Source organism: Octodon degus, unplaced genomic scaffold, assembly GCF_000260255.1.
Source record: "Octodon degus isolate 3935 unplaced genomic scaffold, OctDeg1.0 scaffold00037, whole genome shotgun sequence".
Taxonomy (NCBI): Eukaryota; Metazoa; Chordata; class Mammalia; order Rodentia; family Octodontidae; genus Octodon; species Octodon degus.
The window spans coordinates 8,409,259-8,428,203 of NW_004524613.1; the positions used below are offsets into that span (position 1 = coordinate 8,409,259).

General features: G+C 38.4%; 1 protein-coding gene and 1 pseudogene across 1 annotated transcript in view; one reads left to right on the forward strand and one right to left on the reverse strand.

The window, feature by feature from the left end:
- Ctnnbl1 (catenin beta like 1) overlaps positions 1 to 18,945 on the forward strand; it is a 189,438-nt gene that overhangs the window by 102,672 nt on the left and 67,821 nt on the right. The window contains exon 11 of the mRNA XM_004630898.2: positions 17,445 to 17,626. Within this exon, the coding sequence (XP_004630955.1) occupies positions 17,445 to 17,626 (182 nt within the window). The remainder of the gene's footprint in view (positions 1 to 17,444; positions 17,627 to 18,945) is intronic.
- LOC111816677 lies at positions 2,932 to 3,228 on the reverse strand (annotated as a pseudogene).

Sequence of the window (18,945 nt, forward strand, 5' to 3'; positions counted from 1 at the left end):
TTTTTTTTTTTTTTTTTTTTTTTTACCAAGGGACTTTTCTTTTTAATCTGTGTTCTAGGATATAAAGGTATTAGGAAATAATATGGAACTTTCAAGACCTACTTTTAAACAGGCAAGACCAGACTAGTCTGTACTCTGCGGTTAATTTTGCTTCATTATTGGAGCAGTACTCCTCACAGTGCTCCACCTGGTGCACTGTGAATTAAGAAGGTTTTTGTGCCGTAACTGGTAGCAGTATGAACTATTTCTGACTCTCAGTGAGCTCTGGGGACTAGTCCCCCTACTTCTTTAGTCCCTTTCTGCAACTCTTATTGATGTCTTCACTTGCATGTGCTAATAGCATGAAGACTAGAAGGGCCCTCTGCTAGTCTGTGCAGCCCTCTGCTCTGGTGCTCTTTCCCATAGGCTGTGGTTATGTGGGTCTCCCTAGATTCCCAGCTCTGTGTCCTCTGTGCTCTGAGCCCAGAAGTCAGGCTTATTGGTGTGTTACCCTTTCTGAGTTCATTATCCTGTGCTGTCTTACAGTAGATATCTGAAAACCATTGTTTTATATATTTCTGTCTACTTTTTCCCACTCATTTTGAGGGAAGGAGACATAAATCCAACCCCTGTTACTCCACGGTAACCCAGACTGGAAGTCCAACAGTCTACTATACATTTTTTCCCCCTAAATTTGGCAGTCTTCTCTGCCTTCCAATTTTTTTTCTAATATACATTTTAAGCTACAGTTCTTATTCTTTATTACTTATGGCCATTCTTTAATATAATTAGCTCTTAGGTTTTGTTATACTAAGCAACTCTTCTGTGTCATGTATTAGTCATAAGTCAGGTTTTGTTGCAGTAACAATCCCAAATCTCAAGGACTTGCGGTGACAATATTTATTTTTCACTCATGGCACATCCATCATTGGCCATTGGAAATTCTGCTCTGTGTCTTTTTTTTTGGACTTGGACTGAAGGAGCAATCCCTAATGGGACATGCCACTCTCATGGCAGAGGGAAAAGACTGCATAGTGCAATAAATCTTACAACTGTGCTCTGAGGATGCATATGTTACACCCACATTTTGTTAGCTCTGGAAAGTCACATGACCAAGCATGAGGTCTGGTGAGAGTCATGTTGTACACAGTGATATGCTGGCTCATGTGTGATCATGCAAACTTACTGTGCATTTCCCTTCCCAACACATTTATGGACAGCATGTTGGCAACCTGAAATTAGCTATGCATGTTGCTATGGTTTGTGTCTTACAGAAGTCCATGTGCTAAAGCCTTCATCCTCAGGCTGGTGCTATTTGAAGGTGGTTGGAAACCTAATGAAAATTCTTAGGTTATTATGGCTACACGCTTGCTGGAGTCTGTAGGACCCAGCCTCTTCTTTCTTCCTGGATTATGCATATGAGCACTTTTGCTCCACAACATGCTCTTTGCCTGTGCCATCTGCCACCCTCCCCCAAAGGCCCAAAGAAATGGGGCCAGGGATAGCCTGGTACCTCTAAAATGGTAAGCTAAGTAAACCTTTTTTGTAAGTTAATGCCCTTAGATATTTCACAGTAGTGACATAAAGCTAACATGTGATATTGATATCATTGTCTAATTCATAGAAATCGTGGGTTCTATAAAGTAATTTTATACTTTGGGAATTCTAAAGAAAGTAAACTTTGTTATGCATCCTATAACCAAAGCAAAAAGATCTTATATAGCATTATTTAAATTTCTTGCCAAGATTTTTCTTTTCAGTGCTGGGGATTAAATCGGGCTACTCATGTGCTAGGCAAGCACTCTACCACTGAGCCATATCCCCAGTTCTAATTTATATTTCCTTTTATCATTGAAGATTTGTTGGGCTGTGAGTGCTGTACTCCACTGAGCTATCTGGCCAGCCCCCTGTTTGTTTTTCTTAAAACATCTTTATTTTATCTTCTTTTTTCAGTGCTGGGGGTGGAACCCAGCACCTTACATATGGTAGGCAAAAGTATTCTACCACTGAATTATACCCTCAGCCATATTTCAGTTTTTGAAAGATGTTCTTGTAGGGTATAAAACTCAAGGTTATAGTTTTTGTCTGCTGCCTTAAAGATACAGTGACTGGGGCTGGTGAGATGGCTTAGTGGTCTAAAGCACCTACTTAGAACAAGCTTAGCAAAGCACAGGGACCGCAGTTCAATCCCCCAGCACCACATGCCAGCCAGTCCCGCCCCCTGTGGGCTGAGCTGGCCACACACACACACACACACACACAAATAAATAAATAAATAAATAAATAAATAAATAAAATTTTAAAAAAAGAAAGATTTGTTTATTCAAGTACCTGAATTCTACAATGGAAACATCAGGTGCCATTTGTACTGTGCTATGGACCACACATATCACGCCATACTGTTTTCACAAGTCTTGAAATGTTACTAATAGTTTAAAAACAGTACATAGGATAGAGAACCAAGGAAGACAGTTTAATGTTTCATCTGGATTCAGAGATGCATCAAATTAAATTACAGCTCCACTTGCAAATAGCTGTTACATGATGGTATCCAAGAAAAGGCTGGTGATAGATAAAATTTAGAAGTGCTTTTTCCCCAATGTAGATGGATCTTTAGAAACTGTCAGGTCACAGCCCTTGTAGAAAACACTGATGTCCAACATTCCAGTGTTTAGACAAGATATCATGTCTGTGTCTTGTACTCTGAATAACTACTATGAAGACGACGATATGCAGTGTATTAATTATTATAACTGTCCTACTGTCTCATTGCTATTTCTTTCTCAATAAAATAAATACATAAAAAGCAGAAAAACAACATTCCAATTCTTGGTCCAGGAAACATGGGTCCTCTTGGTTCCATGTGGCCAGGATGCCCTAATAATCATTTTTTTTGTGCTCTAATTGAGGATCCTTTGGACTGGACAGGAAACAGGTGGGAGCTGCCCACTGTCAGTCATAGTGGATGGCAGTGTAAAAGATGATTCAAGTGACCATGAACAAAGCAAAAGATGTCATAAATCCTTTTGTGAGTTCCCATATGCCCACATAGTCTTCCTCATCAATCTGTACCTAGTTACTGAAGTAGATGTAAAATGACCTTCAGGACCACAATGATGATTTGTCAGAACCAGTAGATCATATCTAAAAACTCATTCTTGTCTTCTCAGGCCACATTGCTCCACAGCATCTTGCTCCAGAGACTTTGAAGGTCCTATTGACCAGCTGTGGCTGGGGCAGCTCTTCCATCCTCATCCTCCTGTCATGCCACCCAGGCCAGACTGGGGTATGCAGGCCAAACCAAAGGGAGTCAGGGTCTGGGGTCATGATGTACAGCACACTGGGCACCACTAGCAATGGCAACAGGCCCCAGCCCTACATTTAAAAAAAATTCTTGATCTCTCCTTTGGCCAGGAACAAATAGAATTTATTTTCCATTCTTTTCTGTGTTATTTTCTGCCCCCTCTTGGGGATAGTCTTATTCACAGAGTAGTTTCTATACAATCCATATAGATTTAATGATTCTTTCAGATTTCCCCCCATCTCTAACCTAATTTCTAGACTTTAGGTCCTAGTGGACATCACTGCCATTTCCCAAAGTCTCCAGTCAGAACTTAGCCCCCCAGTTAAAAAAAAAATTTTTAATTAAACTACAAATTTGCATATCCCATGATCCACAACTTAAAATATAAGCCTGAGACATTATCACCTTGACAGAGCTGTACAAGAGCCAAAATCAGCTGGCTTCATGACCACAAACATAGGTTATTTTTATTTTCTCAAAGTAAAATGCTCCACCCACTAGTCATCATATTTTAGTACCTCTCCACCAAATCCAGACAACCCATTCACCTACTTCATAGATTTTCTTTCTGGCAGTCTTGGTTTGTTCTTTTTTGTCTTTCTTTTTCAAAGCAGACCATGCTTTTAACAATAACAAAAATCTTAACCTATCCAAAGAAACACAAATCATGCAAAATGAACTTCCATGCCATGTTAGAGCAAAACCAGAGACCCACAACAGAAACACCTAAAATACAATCACTTTTTTCTCTCTCTTTTCCCCCTTTCATCTTTCCTATTAAATTCTTCATGTAGGGGCTGGGGAGATGGCTCAGTGGAATAAGCACTTCCCTGCCAAGCACAAAGGCCTGAGTTCAGTCCCTGGCTCCGCCAAAATAATTAATTAATTAATTAATTTTTCATATAAGGGAAATCATATGATTATGAACTTTTGTTTCTGGCTTACTTCATTTAACATTATAATCTCCAGGTACTTCCATTTTCCTATGAATGCCTCAAGTTTTATCTTTCTTAAAGCCACGGTAGTACTGCATTGTGTATAGGTACCACAGTTTCTTTATTCAGTCATCTGTTGATGGGCATATAGGCTGATTTAAGATTTAGCTATTATGGGGGCCAGGGAGATGGCTCAGTAGAATAAGCACTTGCCTGGCAAGTTCAAGGGCCTGAGTTCAATCTCCGGTTCCACCAAAAAAATTTAAAAAATAAAAAGATTTAGCTATTATAAGTAGTGCTGCTATAAGAACTCAACCCTTTTCAACTGTTGTGCATTACTTTTTTCTGCCTCTAATAATATTTTCATCTTTCTGCTATCCCTACCCATTCTATTCAACAATATAGTAAATGGACCTACCACTCAAAATCAACTGTCTTCATATTTTCCTGCTACTTGCTTGCTCTTTAGCAGTGATATAGACCACTTCCCTAACTGATGCCTCATGTCCTTTTTGCTGTTGTTTCCTTCTCTTAAAATACCCTTTCCCTCTTTACCTATCTGAGAAAGACATCCACTGCAGCTTCCTTAAGTCACCTATAGTCAGTCAATTCTTCATCCTTTGTTCACACTCTACTTTGTACATACTTCCACTGTGGAACTCAGCTTTTCTCACTCTGTCCATTGTCTGTGTGTCTCTGTGTCTTGTGGATCAAACTCCTCAGAAGCAGTGAGCTGTGCCGTGTGTCTGTGTCCTTCACTTGAGATCTGGCACCTGTTAGACACCTCATAAATATTTGATGAAAATACAAGTGAGCAAAGAAAATCATATTTGGAACCCATGTTCACTGCAGAAGTTTTTGTTTGATAAAGAAGAATAAGTTAATTAAAACTACAACAGGAGACAATTCCCCACATCAGGAGAAAACTCAAGCAGATAGAGAGCAGTAGACAACCCCCAGTCATTTCCCACAGGCACCCAGTTTTATTGAGGCTTGCATTCACATTGGTTCTGGCATGATCGACAACCCAATGAACCCAGACAAGACTAAGATAAACTACTTGTCCTCCAGTAGAATAAATATTTCAAATAAAGTCAACCCAAGAAAGTTAGGCCAAACAGCTATTGATTGCTAAAAGCCTGAACTTAAACCCAATGAATATTCCAAAGTTCACCTCCATGCAGCTTGGCTAAATGGTGATCAATATGCAATTACTGCCCCCTTTAAAGTGTCTTATACTGGCTACCTGAAGAAAGGTTTTACTTTTAAAATCTTTTGTTTCTTGAATTTGCTTATGCAAGGGAAAAAGCGACTTGGCTGAACCTCTGTGCTTTGCCTTTTGTATTTTAGTCGACTCTGTTATTTGTGAAATGGTTTTCTTCAATGTATGTTGAATGGCAGTTGAATATGCCCTGTTCTGAGACCATCATTCATTTCAGGAGACTTTTCCTGAGTGACTAAACAATGCAAATATTATGTCTGTTTCCTGATTTCTGCTCACATGATTATCCATAATAATCATAACTGTTGCAAATTCAAGCTTGTAAAGTACAGTGCTGCAGTCCAGCTGTAGTGAAAACATACATTATTTGCTTAGTTTCCTTTTTGAATTTCATCTTCACAAACAAAAAAAATCATTCTCTGCTGAACTTGAAACCTTGTTTAGTCTGCTTCTGATATTTAAGACTTCATATTTCTCTCCAATATGCCTTTTTCATACTGCTGCCACAGTCACAACCTTTTGTCACTTCTCACATGGTTGCCAAAGTGTCCTAATTGTCCTCCCCGATCAAGCTTTGGCCCTCCAGTCCCTTCATCTCATTGCTACCAGCAAAAAAACTCCTAAAATGTGGCCTTCCCTTGCTTCAGCCTCCAATACTTTCTTACTACCTGTAGAATGAAGCACAATTCCCTAGCAGCAACTCTGGGGCCTGATGTGGCAGTGTGCTTGTCCCTGTGTCCTCATTCACAACTACCTGTAGTTCCCACCTAACTTCCCATCCTTTGCACATGTATAGCTACCCCCACAGTCTCTGTTACCGTTCTCCTTTGTCTGCCTGGCATATAATTCTTCAGATTCAATTTGGATGTCACTTGTTATTTGCCACCTTCACTGGCTTCTCCCAGATAATTAATTACCTCAACTTTTCACCTTCTGGGACTTAGTTTCCAAAGCTTCACACTTTTTAAGTGTTTGAGTTTTTTTGTTTTGTTTTGTTTTGTTTTTGCAGAACCGAGTATTGAACTCAGGCCCTTGCGCTTGCTGGGGAAGCACTTATTCTACTGAGCCATCTCCCCAGCCCCTAAAGTATTTTTACTTACCTGTCCTTAAATTACTTAAAGACAGGGGCCTTATAATTCCTTGCAGCTGTATAGTGCCAGTTACATAAAGACATATGCTCAATAGTACCCTTTTTCTTTTTCTCAAAGTCACTAGTTGTATTGAAGGTCATTTGTGAATATCTATGGATTGTTTTGATTAATCCATAGCAAGTAGAATAAAAATAGCCCTATTCATAATACACTCTACTTTTTCTTGACACCACTATCAAATACTTTAATTTCCCTTTGTCTTCTTCAGTAAAAATGAAAGCTATATGATACCTCTTAGTTCTCACAGGACAGGGAAATAGTAAATATTTGTAGAATAATATATGGGGATAAATCATATGCTGACTTACACTTTTTCCCTGAATATTTCATATTAATTTGGTCTCCCCAAATAGATTTACAAATTTTTGGAGCAAAAACATGCCTGTTTTCTCTTGTGTCTACCCCAATGCTAAGTTAGTGCTTAGTAAACATTATATATTGACTTGGCTGATTGATTTACCATCAATACCAAGATAGAAAAAAACTAAATTGGTCCTCTCTACCTCTGTGTTAAAATAATGTAAGGTTATAGAAAAGTAAACTCTTATTATGATTTAGATCTTAAATGTTCCCCAAAGATCCATTTGTTAGAGGTTTGGTTGCCAGTCTATAATGTTACTACAACCTTTTAAGAGGCAAGACCCTGAAAGACAATACAAGGACCCCAGCCTTTTCTTCTTTTTTTCTTTGCTTCCTGGCCCCCACAAGGTGAGCGGCCCTGTCATCATACATTCTGACTGTGATGAACTGTCCTGCGACAGGCCTAAAACTATGGGTGTAAATGACTGTGACTATGGACTAAAACCTCTGAAAACCATCTGTCCTTATATTATCTCCATATATATTATCTCAGGCATTTTGTCACAATAATGGAAAGCAAGCACAACTCCCAAGAGTAGTATCTGCAAAAGCACTAGGCAATGATACGATAATTCTGTCACCTTTGGCTTCAAAGTGGGAATCACTTTTTTTTTTCTCTTAAGAATAGTTTAATCGGGGCTGGTGAGATGGCTCAGTGGTCTAAAGCACCTAGTTAGAACAAGCTAAACTAAGCAAAGCACCGGGACCACGGTTCAATCCCCCAGCACCACATACCAACCAGCCCCGCCCCCTGGTGGGCTGAGCTGGCCACACACACACAAAATAAATAAAAAAAAAAAAAAAAAAGAATAGTTTAATCTTTCCAATTCTAAAAAGTGCTGTATGTTCACTGTGGAAAAATGAATGACGCTGAAAAGCAGAAGGAAATGCAGAAAAACCTTTTGACAAAATCCAGCCCACTTTCATATGTTGGCATATACTCATGCATCAGACTCAGCTCAGGTGTCACTTGTCCTGACACTTTCATGATGGAATACTCCAACCAAGAATAGAAGGGAACTTTTTCAACCACTGATACAGACCACCTACATAAAACCCACAGATAACATCACACTTTAAAGTTCTGCCAGCTAATCTTAATTGTCAGCTTGACTGGGAAAAAGAGACTCCTGGATCGTGAGGCCTCCTAACTTGCCTTTGTTGTCCAGAATTGCTTTTGCTATTGTAGGTCTCTTCTGGTTCCAAATGAATTTTAGGATTGTTTTCTCTAATTCTGTGAGACATGCTACTGGATTTTGATCCGGATTCCACTAAATCTATCTAACACTTTTGTAAGTATGACCATTTTTCAGTATATTGGTTCTTCCTACCCAAGAAGCAGGGATATCTTTCTATTTTCTGATGTTGTTGATCTCTGTTTTTCAAAGTATTGTAGTTTTCAACGTAAAAGTCTTCCTTCGTTAGATTGATTCCTAAATATTTCTTTTTTTTCTTTTTTTGGATGCTATTGTGAAAAGTGTTGTTTTTCTTTTTTCTTTTTTTTTTTTTTACTAGCCTGGAATTTGCCTTGCCTATCTCATCACCCTTTTTTTTTTTTAACAGTCTTTTTTTTTTTTAATTTTATTTATTTATTTATTTGTGTGTGTGTGTGTGTGTGTGTGTGTGTGTGGCCAGCTCAGCCCACCAGCCCACCATGTGGCTGGCCGGCATGTGGTGCTGGGGGATTGAACCGTGGTCCCTGTGCTTTGCTAAGCTTATTCTAAATAGGTGCTTTAGACCACTGAGCCATCTCACCAGCCCAGTGTTGTTTTTCTAACTTCTCTCTCAGTGAACTTTTTATTTATGTACATGAATGCTATTGATTTTTGAGTGCTGACTTTGTATCCAACTATGCTGCTGAATTTGCTTATTAAATCTAGAAGTCTTTTGGTGGAGTTTTTGGGTCTTCTATGTAAACTATCATGTCATCCTCAAATAGTTTAACTTCTTCCTGTCCTATCCTTATTCTTTTTTTTTTTCTCTCATCTAATTACTTTGGATGCTTCCAGAAGTACACTAAATAAAAGTGGTAAAAATGGACATTTTTGTCTTCTTGCTGCTTTAGAATGTAAGTTTTCACTTTTTGTCCATTTAGTACAATGTTTTTTATCAGATTGGGATAAATACTATTCCAATCTTCTGTCAGGTTTTTATCTTGAATAGGTGTGTCAAATGCTTTTTTTTTTTTTTTTTACATCTATTGAGATGATCATATGATTTTTGTCCTTGGCTGTATTAATATTGTACATTATATTTATGGGTTTGTGTGTGTTGAACCATTTCTGCATTGCTGGGGTGAATCCTACTTGGCCAGGCTGTATAATCTTGATAATTTGCTACATTCCCTTTCCCAGTATTTTATTTAGGACTTTTGTGTCTGTCTATGTTCATCAGGAATATCAGCCTGCAGTTCTCTTTTTTGGCTGAATCCTTCTGTGGTTGTGGTGTCAGGGTAATTCTTGCTTCCAGGAGTAAATTTGGGAGTATTGCTTCCCTTTCAATTTCATTAAAGAGTTTGAGAAGTAATGTCATTAGGTCTTCTCTAAATTTCTTGTAGAATTCAGCTGTGAATCTGTCAGGGCCTGGGCTTTGTTGGTATGTTTTTATTATTTTTTTATTTTATTTATTTATTTATTGGTAGGTTTTTAATTACATCTTCAATTTCACTGACTGATACTGGTTTATTTAGAATTTTTATATACGCTTGATTCAGCTTTGATGATTCATATATATCTAGGAATCTATTTCTTCCATGTTTTTCATCTTAATAGAATATAGTGTTTTTATTTTGTTTTGCTTTTTAATGTATTTGACACAGGGTCTCATGCACAGCTGGGCCTCCTAGTGATCCTCCTGCTTTCGGCCTCCCCAGTGCTGAGATTGCAGGCGTGTGCCACCAGGCCCAGACTCTGTCACCAGCTCAGCTTGCCCTGGGGGTGGGGCCAGCATGGCATGTGGGTTTCGGGATCAAACCCTGGTCCTGATATAGAATATAGGTTCTTTATTATTATTATTATTATTATTATTATTATTATTATTATTATATTTTTAATAGGTTCTTGAAGTAGGTATTGGTGATCTAGATTTCTGTAGGATCTGTTGTAAATTTACTCTTTTCATCTCTAATTACATGGGTTTGAGTTTTTTCTTCCTTTTTTAAATAAGATTGGCTTAGAATTTGTCAACTTAATCTTTCAGGGAACCAACTCTTCCTTAATTCTTTGTATTGTTTTCTTAGTCTTCATTGCATTGATTTCTGCTCTGATCTTTATAATTTCCTCTCTTATCCAAGAATTGGACTTGACTTGTTCTTCTTTTTCTAGAAGCTTGAGGTTCAACATTGGGTTGTTTGAGCTCATTCTGTTTTTCTAATATGAAAATTCACTACTATAAGTTACCCTCAGAAGACTGCTTTCTTTCATTCTGTAAGTTCTGGTATGTTGTATTGGCATTATTTAATTGAACAAACTGTCTAATTTTTTTGTTTGTAACCCATTGGTTCTTCAAGAGTGTGTCATTTAATTTCTGCGTGTTTATGACATTGTTATGATTTTTTTTTCCATTGATTTCCAATTTCATTGGACTGTGGTCTGATAATCTACATGAGATAATTTCATTTTCTTTGCATTTAGTTAAGCATGCTTTATGAGCTCTAGTATGTGGTCTATTTTGGAGAATATCCCATGCACAGTTGAGAGGAATGTGTATTTTGATGTGAGTTGGAACACTCTGTAGACATCTTAAAGGCCATTTGTTCAAAACTTTAGTTCTGATATTTCTTTGTTGATTTTTTTTTGTCTGATTAATCTATTTGCGACAGTGGAGTGTTGAAATTGCCCCTAACATTACAGTTGTATCAGTGCTTATTTAATTTTTCATGAACATTAATATATATATATATATATATATATATATATATATATAAAATGTATTTAGTACAGGGTCTATAGGGCCTCACTACACAGATCATAATGATCCTCCTGTTTTCAGCCTCCCAAGCGCTGGTATTATAGGTATGTGCCACCACACTCAGTCTCATCACGCAGTCTCGTCACTCACTGTCTTCAGCAAGCCCTAGGGGCAGGGCTGGCATGGCACATCAGGGATCAGATCTCAGTCCTTGTGCCTGCGTAAGCAGGTGCATTAGTGTGCTGAGCTATCTGACCAGCCCAGTAGTTGTTTTATATCATTGGGTATGCTGGTATCTGGTGCATGTTATGGTTTGTATCGAGTTGTCCCCGCAAAGCGTCATGTAAATCATTGCAGTGTGGTTCTAGAGTTTGTAATTAATTCTTGATCCATGACTGGGCTCGGATTATGGGAGTGAATATTATACCCAGCCTGAGGCAGATGATGTGAGTGCAACATAAGGGAGACAGACTTGCTCTCTGTTGCCTTTGTTGCCACTACTCCTCCCATTTGCTCTTGTTGTTTTGCTGTTTTCTGCTGCCATGAACTGCTGCTCTCTTCCTGTGCTACTCTGCCTCAGAGCCAGACAGATATGGACTGAAATCTCCACAAACTGAGCTAAATAAACCTTTTCTTCCTTAATTTTGGGTATCCGGTATTTGCCCCACCAACAAGAGAAGAATAACCGAGACAGTGCATATATATTTATGATTGTTATCTCTTCCTCTTGGATTGTTCCCTTTACAAGGATGTAGTAACCTTCATCTCTTAATTGGGCTTGGCTTGAAAATCACTTTGCAAATAGAATAGCTACCCCTGCTTTTTTCTGGGTTCATCATGTGGAATATTGTTTTCCATCCTTTGACTTTTGAAGAGTTAAATGTGTTTCTGAGCTGGGGAGATAGCTCAGCTGTCTAATTACCACCTGGAAGGTGCAAGGTCCCAGGTTTAATCCCTAATGTGCCATGGTATGCCAGCCCTGAAACCAAGCATGGTAGTGCACACCTGTAATCCCTGCCCTGGGGAGGCTGAGGGTGGAGGATCACTATGAGTCCGAACTACATAGTGAGACCCTGTATCAAAAAAAAAAAAAAAAAGAATTTAATGTGTTTCTTCTATGCAACATATTTTTGGGTCTTGATGCATTTTGCCAGTCTATTTCTTTTGATTGGTGAATTAAAACTGTTTACATTGATAGTTATAACTGATACTATCTTAACTTTGTTGACTTAGTGACTTAACTTTGTTGTGTTATTTTCCTGTTGTTGTTTCCCTCTGTTTTATAGCTTCACTTGCCTGGTGGGTATACCAGGAAGGACAACTGAGTAAAACAATTATGTCACCTTGGGTCAACTAGTACAAATAAGCATTAACGACAACATCAAACATGGCCTAGAAAATGACAAACTATGGTTAATACTAATTTGCCACCCCTAGCCATATGAGCTAGATTTATGGTTCTATATCAAAATCTAAAAACCAGAAAATTGTGTACAGTAAATAAACCCTCAATATGGCAGTTTTACCCTCGGGGAGAAGATTTAAAAATGGTGGGGGTAGAAAAATAGAAAAAGAAGAAGAGATTAGAAGCAGGGCTGGAGGACAAAGCAAGATCACATAAACTTTGGCAATCTGGTGAAGAAAACAGGAGGGAAAAAGAAAAGGAGCAATAAACAGGAACAGAATAGAGTATCAACAACAACAAAAAAATAGAAGCCATGTTCATACTCATAAAAACATGAACAAGCAAGAAAAAAATAAAATCAAGCGAAAGAAAGAAAATTAAAAAAAAAAAATGTTCATTTCAAGACATGTCAGCAGACAGAATCCAAATCTGAGTTGATTAATCTAAGCAGGTCAGCTGTAGCTTTATGGCAGGGTAGTGGATAATCCCAGCAAGCCTGCACCTTTAATTCCTCTGAAGTTCAGGCCAATTTATTCAGCCTGCAACACCATTCCCTTATCTGCCAGCTTGAACTCCACTTCCTATGGGCTTAAACTCATCTTGTACAGCAATTAACCACTAAGAAGAATATATGCAGTGTAATATTTGTTGAAACTGTACTTCCGATTTGATTTGAAACTGTCTCATTGCTATCTGTTTATCAATAAACTTTGGGAAAAAAAAGAAAGAAAACAGAGAAAGTTGAATCACTGCAACAAAAGAGCCGGAACTAGGGCACATGCTGCACAGCAGGGGTCATCGATGGGAACAGGAAGAGGCCCTCCACAGTCTCCAGAGGAAGGAGCGACAAAAGCACACACAATGGAAACCAGCACACCTTCAAGCGTATGACATAAAACGAGTGACAGCGCCAGCTATCAGGAAGGACATGGAGTTCATACACGCAGCAGGAAGAACCACAGTCACATGGTCTTCAGAGAAAACCGGCAGCTTCTCAGTTCCGCACCTACCTGCTCTACGGCTCAGCAACCCTTCTCCAGTTCTTCTCTATGGAGGAGAAATTACAGCGTATGTTCACAGAAAGCCAAAACATGAATGCTCATAGCATCTTTGTTCATGTAAGACTGTGAAATCTAAAATACTCTTAAGACCCAAAATTTTGAGCTATAATAAACTGCTACAATTGGAAAATTCCACAAATGAAAAAAAAAGAAAGAAAATATTATGAAAGAAAAAAAAAAAAAAAAAACTCAGCTCTCTGACCTCCTGCTGAGCTGAATTTGGCACCTTCACCCTGACAGTGGGAGCTCCTAAATGGAGTCCATCCACAGCTGTTCTGAATTCTGAGTTCAGGTGGCCCCTCTCCAAGATGGCTACTGGCCTGTTACCCTCTCCTGGAGGGATATCTGAACCCAAATAACTCACTAGCCACTGCAGTCTGCTGTGTTCACTGCTCCACTTCACTAGTGTGTTTCTCCATGGAGGCCTCTAAAGTCGCCAGTAGTCACTGTAGGTCTGCATGTGAGTTAGTCCTCCCACATGGTGAGTACAAGCTCAAGGAGAAAACACTGCCTGCCACCTCCCTCTTTGTTAAAGTCTCTCTCTTTGCTTTCCTGGTGGGCTTCATTTCTCGTTTCAAATACTAACTGAGTTCTGGGGACTTATTTCCATCTTTCTCAGCATCTGGATACCAAAACTCACAGAGGCTCTGTTCTCTGCTGCTCACCACTCTTCCATCTTCCTGAAAGTTGAGAATTTCAGAGAGATGATTATTTCATGGAGGTACTATGCTTATCAGGGGATTAACCTACTGATGTTTGTAGCTGAATATGCTATTAGAATGTAGGGCCAAGTTGGAGGAGGGCCACTAGGCACATACCATTGGAAGGTACATCTTTCTCTGGCACTCTTCCCTGTTCATTGCCTCCTGGCTACCATGAAGTAATTCTCCTTGTACCACCATCCCCTTCCCCAGTAGTGGAAGGCCTTTGAATTTGTCAACTTCACCCTGGAGCCAGCTAAACACTAACTCAACCTCTGAAACTGTGAGTCAAATTAAATCTCTCCTCCAAGTTGTGGATGTTGGTTATTTTATCTCAGCAACAAGATAGCTGACTAATACCATAGCAAAAGAGTGAATGCTTTCCCCCTAACAGCAGCAATAACATGAAAACGTCATGTTTATCATTGTAGTGGAGTTTCTAGCCAGGGTAATTAGATAATAAAATTAAATGAAAAGCATCCAGATTGGAAAGGAAGAAATGAACCTATTTCTTTTTGTTGATAACGTGATCATAAATATAGAAGATCCTAAGGAATCTACTAAAAATACCATTAGAACTAATAAACAAGTTTAGCAAGGTTGTAAGATATAAAATCAGTGTATAAAAATTAGCTATATTTCTGCATATTTGCAATGAACGATCCAAAATGAAACTAAGAAAAGTTTCATTTACAACAGTGTCCAGAATAAAATACCTAGGAATAAATTAACAAAAGAAGTATAAATTTTATATTCTGAAACCAATGAAATACTGTTTAAAATTAAATAGAAAACATCCCTTGCTTGTAAATCAAAAAGGTAATATTATTGAGATGCGATATCCCACAAAATGATGTATAGATATAACATAATGCCTATCATAAGCCTACTTCACATCACTTTAAAAATTGGTAAAATGGGCCTGAAATGTGTGGAAATTGTAAGGAACCTACAGCAGACAGGTTCCTTAAAAAAGAACTAAGTATAAAAAAATCACATCTTCAAAAGTTACTACAAAGCTGTGGTGATCGATACAGTATGATACTGGTATAAGGATAGACACATAAGTCAGTGGAATACTATTGAGAATCCAAAAATAAAGTCAAAAGTCTTTGGTCAAATGCTTTTTGGAAAGAGGGCCAAAATATTGAATGGGAAAATACTGTGTTCAACGAATGATAGTAAAACAACTCAGTATCTATTGAAGTTGGATCCTTCCCTCACATATAAACATTGACTCAAACTGGATGAAAGGCTAAATAAACCAGTAAGCTCTTAGAAAAAAACAGAGGGATAAATCATTACAGCATAGGATTTGGTAATGATTTCTTAGATATTAAAGCAAAGGAAAAAATAGTTAAATTGAATATCAAAGTTGTGCTTCGAAGAATGTTAACTGAAAGCAAAAAGACAAATCCCCATAAGGAGGAAATGTTTAAAAATCATATTTAGAGTATATAAAGAACTCTTGCACGGGGCTGGAGAGATGGCTCAGTGGTCTAAAGCACCTACTTGGAACAAGCTTGGCAAAAGTACAGGGACCACGGTTCAATCCCCCAGCACCACATGCCAGCCAGCTGCGCCCCCTGGTGGGCTGAGCTGGCCACACACACACACACACACACACACACACACACACACTAAATGTTAAAAAAAAAAAACTCTTGCAGCTTCATAATGAGTATAACACAATTTCAAATGAGGAAAGATCTGGACATTTCTCCAAAGAAGACACACAAATAGCTAATAAGCACATGAGACAGTGCTTGATGTCATTAGCTATGAGAAATACAAATCAATGTAATAATGAGATACCACTTCATACCTACTGGGATGATAAGAACAAAAACCAGGTAAGTGTTGGCAAGAGATATGGAAATCAGAATCTTTATAGGCTGGTGAAAAAGTAAAATGATGCCGCTACTTTGAAAACCAATTTAGTGGTTCTTGAAAAGATTATACCATGGAGTTACCATATGCCCCAGCATTTCCACTCTAAGATATTTATTCAAGGGAAATGAAGACATATTTCTCCATAAGAATTTTTACATGAGTTTTTTTTCAATAGTCACAATACTAAAGAGAAGCAACTGAAATGTCCATCAAAAGATAAAATGTATAAATTGTAGCATATTTGTACATTGGACTCTTTAGCTATGTAGAAGAATGAAGTACCAGTATATACTACAATGTGGAAAAACTTTGAAAACATTACAACAAGTGAAAACTAATCATAAGAAACCAAATATTATGTCATTTACTTGAAATATCTAGAACAGACAAATCTATACAAACAGAACATAGGTCAGTGGTTGCTTACAACTAGGGAGATGGTGAGTATATGATTGGGGATGAAAGTTAAAGGGTACACAGTTTATTTTCAAGGTAATGAACATGCTATGATTGCTTGTGACTGCTACTATAATAGTCACTGTCCCATCACTGGGACAAAATACTCAATGCCTGCAACATAATGGAGAATTTCTTTTGGCTCACAGTTTCGGTGGGTTCAGTCTGTGATTGGCTGGCTCCAAGGCATGGCAAATGGAAAGCTTGTCATCCCATACAAACCAGGAAGGCAGAGAGGGAAAGAGCCAGGGACAGAAACACACTCTTCAGGTCATACCCCCAGAGACCAGCCTCCTCAAGTTGGGCTGTACCTCTCAACAGCACACCCACCTATGAACTCATCAATTAACTGACCCATTAATAGGTACAGTATCCCTATGATTCAGTCATCTTCTGAATACCCCACTTCTGAACATGAGACTGTGAGGGGTATTTTTTTGGGGGGTGAGGAGTATTTTACATCTAAACCATACACTTATCTATATCTGTGAATATAATAAATTCATAGAGCTATGCATTTTAAGTACACATAAGAATCAAATGGTGAGTTATATTTCAATAAAGCTTTTATAAAGGAAGAAAAATAATCATATTTATAGTATGAATCACATGGTATGTGAGTTATATCTTACAATAAAGCTTTTAAAGAAAAAGGAATATCAAGTTACATCTTGATAAAGTTGTTAAAAAGAAAAGGAGTAATAAATAATCTATAATCATATAACTTATAATGTCTTCTAGCATTTTGATCTGTTTTTCCCTATTTTTAATGATATTTTTCACATAATTGTGATAATGTTTCATAAGGAATTTCGAATATTACTTTTGTGTTTATCATTCTAACCATAAGTATTTATTCATCCTATTACAGACTTTCCTAATAGTTATCAAGTGTGTAATACTCTGTTTAGATTGATCATAATCATTTTCTCACTGTGGGCATTTAAACTGGTTTTATTTTTTCTTTCCTGCCCCCCACTATAAAGAGCACTGCAAAAAATATACTTTTTATTTTGTAACACTGGAACTTCCAGGAAATGCTTGATATGAAATGTCTTTTGTTCACAGGGAAAAGAAGATTTCCCGGAGCAGTGCCCTGAAGGTGTTGGACCATGCCATGATTGGACCAGAGGGTACAGACAACTGCCATAAGTTTGTTGACATTCTTGGCTTACGAACCATCTTTCCTCTCTTTATGAAATCTCCTAGGAAGATCAAGAAAGTGGGAACTACTGAGAAGGAGCACGAAGGTAGGGTTCATAAGAGGAATTAGCCTCATTTAGGATTTTTAGGAGAAACAGGGAAATGAGAGTTACTTGGAAACATTCTGATCTGCCTTTGGGGCATAGATAGACGCCCGAGAGGAAGAGCGCTTCCTTTTTCTTTTCCATCTTCTGATTTTGTATGCATGATAAAGCAACCCAGAGGCCCCAGGTCACCAATGGCTTTTTGCCCCTATCCTCTGCTTGTTCAAATCCTAGTGGTTTCATTTCCCTTTGGCCTGTTAATAAGTCTGTGTATGAGGGTTTTGTTTTCTTCGCTATAATTTGTAGTGAAGTGTCTCTGTGATGGAGGACCCTTTTGAAAAGAGAAACGAGGTGGCAGCACATGTCACCTGCGGAGCGGTGCTTTCATGTATTTCTGTATTAAAGTATGATTCAGCCAACATCAGGAATTGCCGAAATAAACTATTTACAGCCCAGGTTCCCCTTTTTATGTTTCTCCTCCCTGATGGTGTACACTCCCAACAAAATGCTGCCATGAATTGCGACACTATAAGCAGAGTAGTTACTGCTAGGCCTATCTCTTCCTGCTATTGTCTAGTAGCCTGCTGCGTCCCTCCCCCCAATAAATAGCCGCAGTGCAATCTGGAAGGCCAGGGATTTATGAGCATTGACAGCTCAGCTGGAGGCTAGCAGACACTTGCACCAAGGAATTTACATGGTTGGATGGTTATTTTAAAGTGTGTGGGGTTGGGGAGGGAGGGAGTTGGAGGGATGAAAAGGTAGTATGTGTGAGAGGAGGAAAACTCGAGCTGCTTGGTGAACTAATTTGCTTGTCTTGTGAAAAGCAACGTTTATCTCATGGTTTAGATGGGGGGTTTTTTTGGGGGGGAGATGTTAACCAATGATTGGTAGAATTGGCGTAAAAATCTGCTTTATATTTTTATTCTTCACCCTCCTAGATAAAAGTTTGAGAACTCCTGTCCATTTCTCAAATTCACTTGGCTTTGTCTCCTCCAACTTGAAGTGCCTAGAAGGGAGGTGGTGTGACCTGTGTTTGGAGGTCACCTCCAGTGATAACTGCTGTGACCAAATTAGCTTTTTAGAGATAGCGGAAAGCCTGACAGTGTTAGGGAATGCTAGCTGTTTGAATGCTGTAGCCTGAGACCAAGTAGATACTTCAGTCTAACTCAGATCAGATATTAACCAAACACTAGCTCTAAACCTATTAGCACTACTGATGGCTTCTTTTTCATTCCTTGGTATAAAGTTATCAAAAACTAGGCAATGGATAGGATAGGATCTAGGAGATAAAATTTTGCAGGTAGTCACTATTCCAGTGCAGC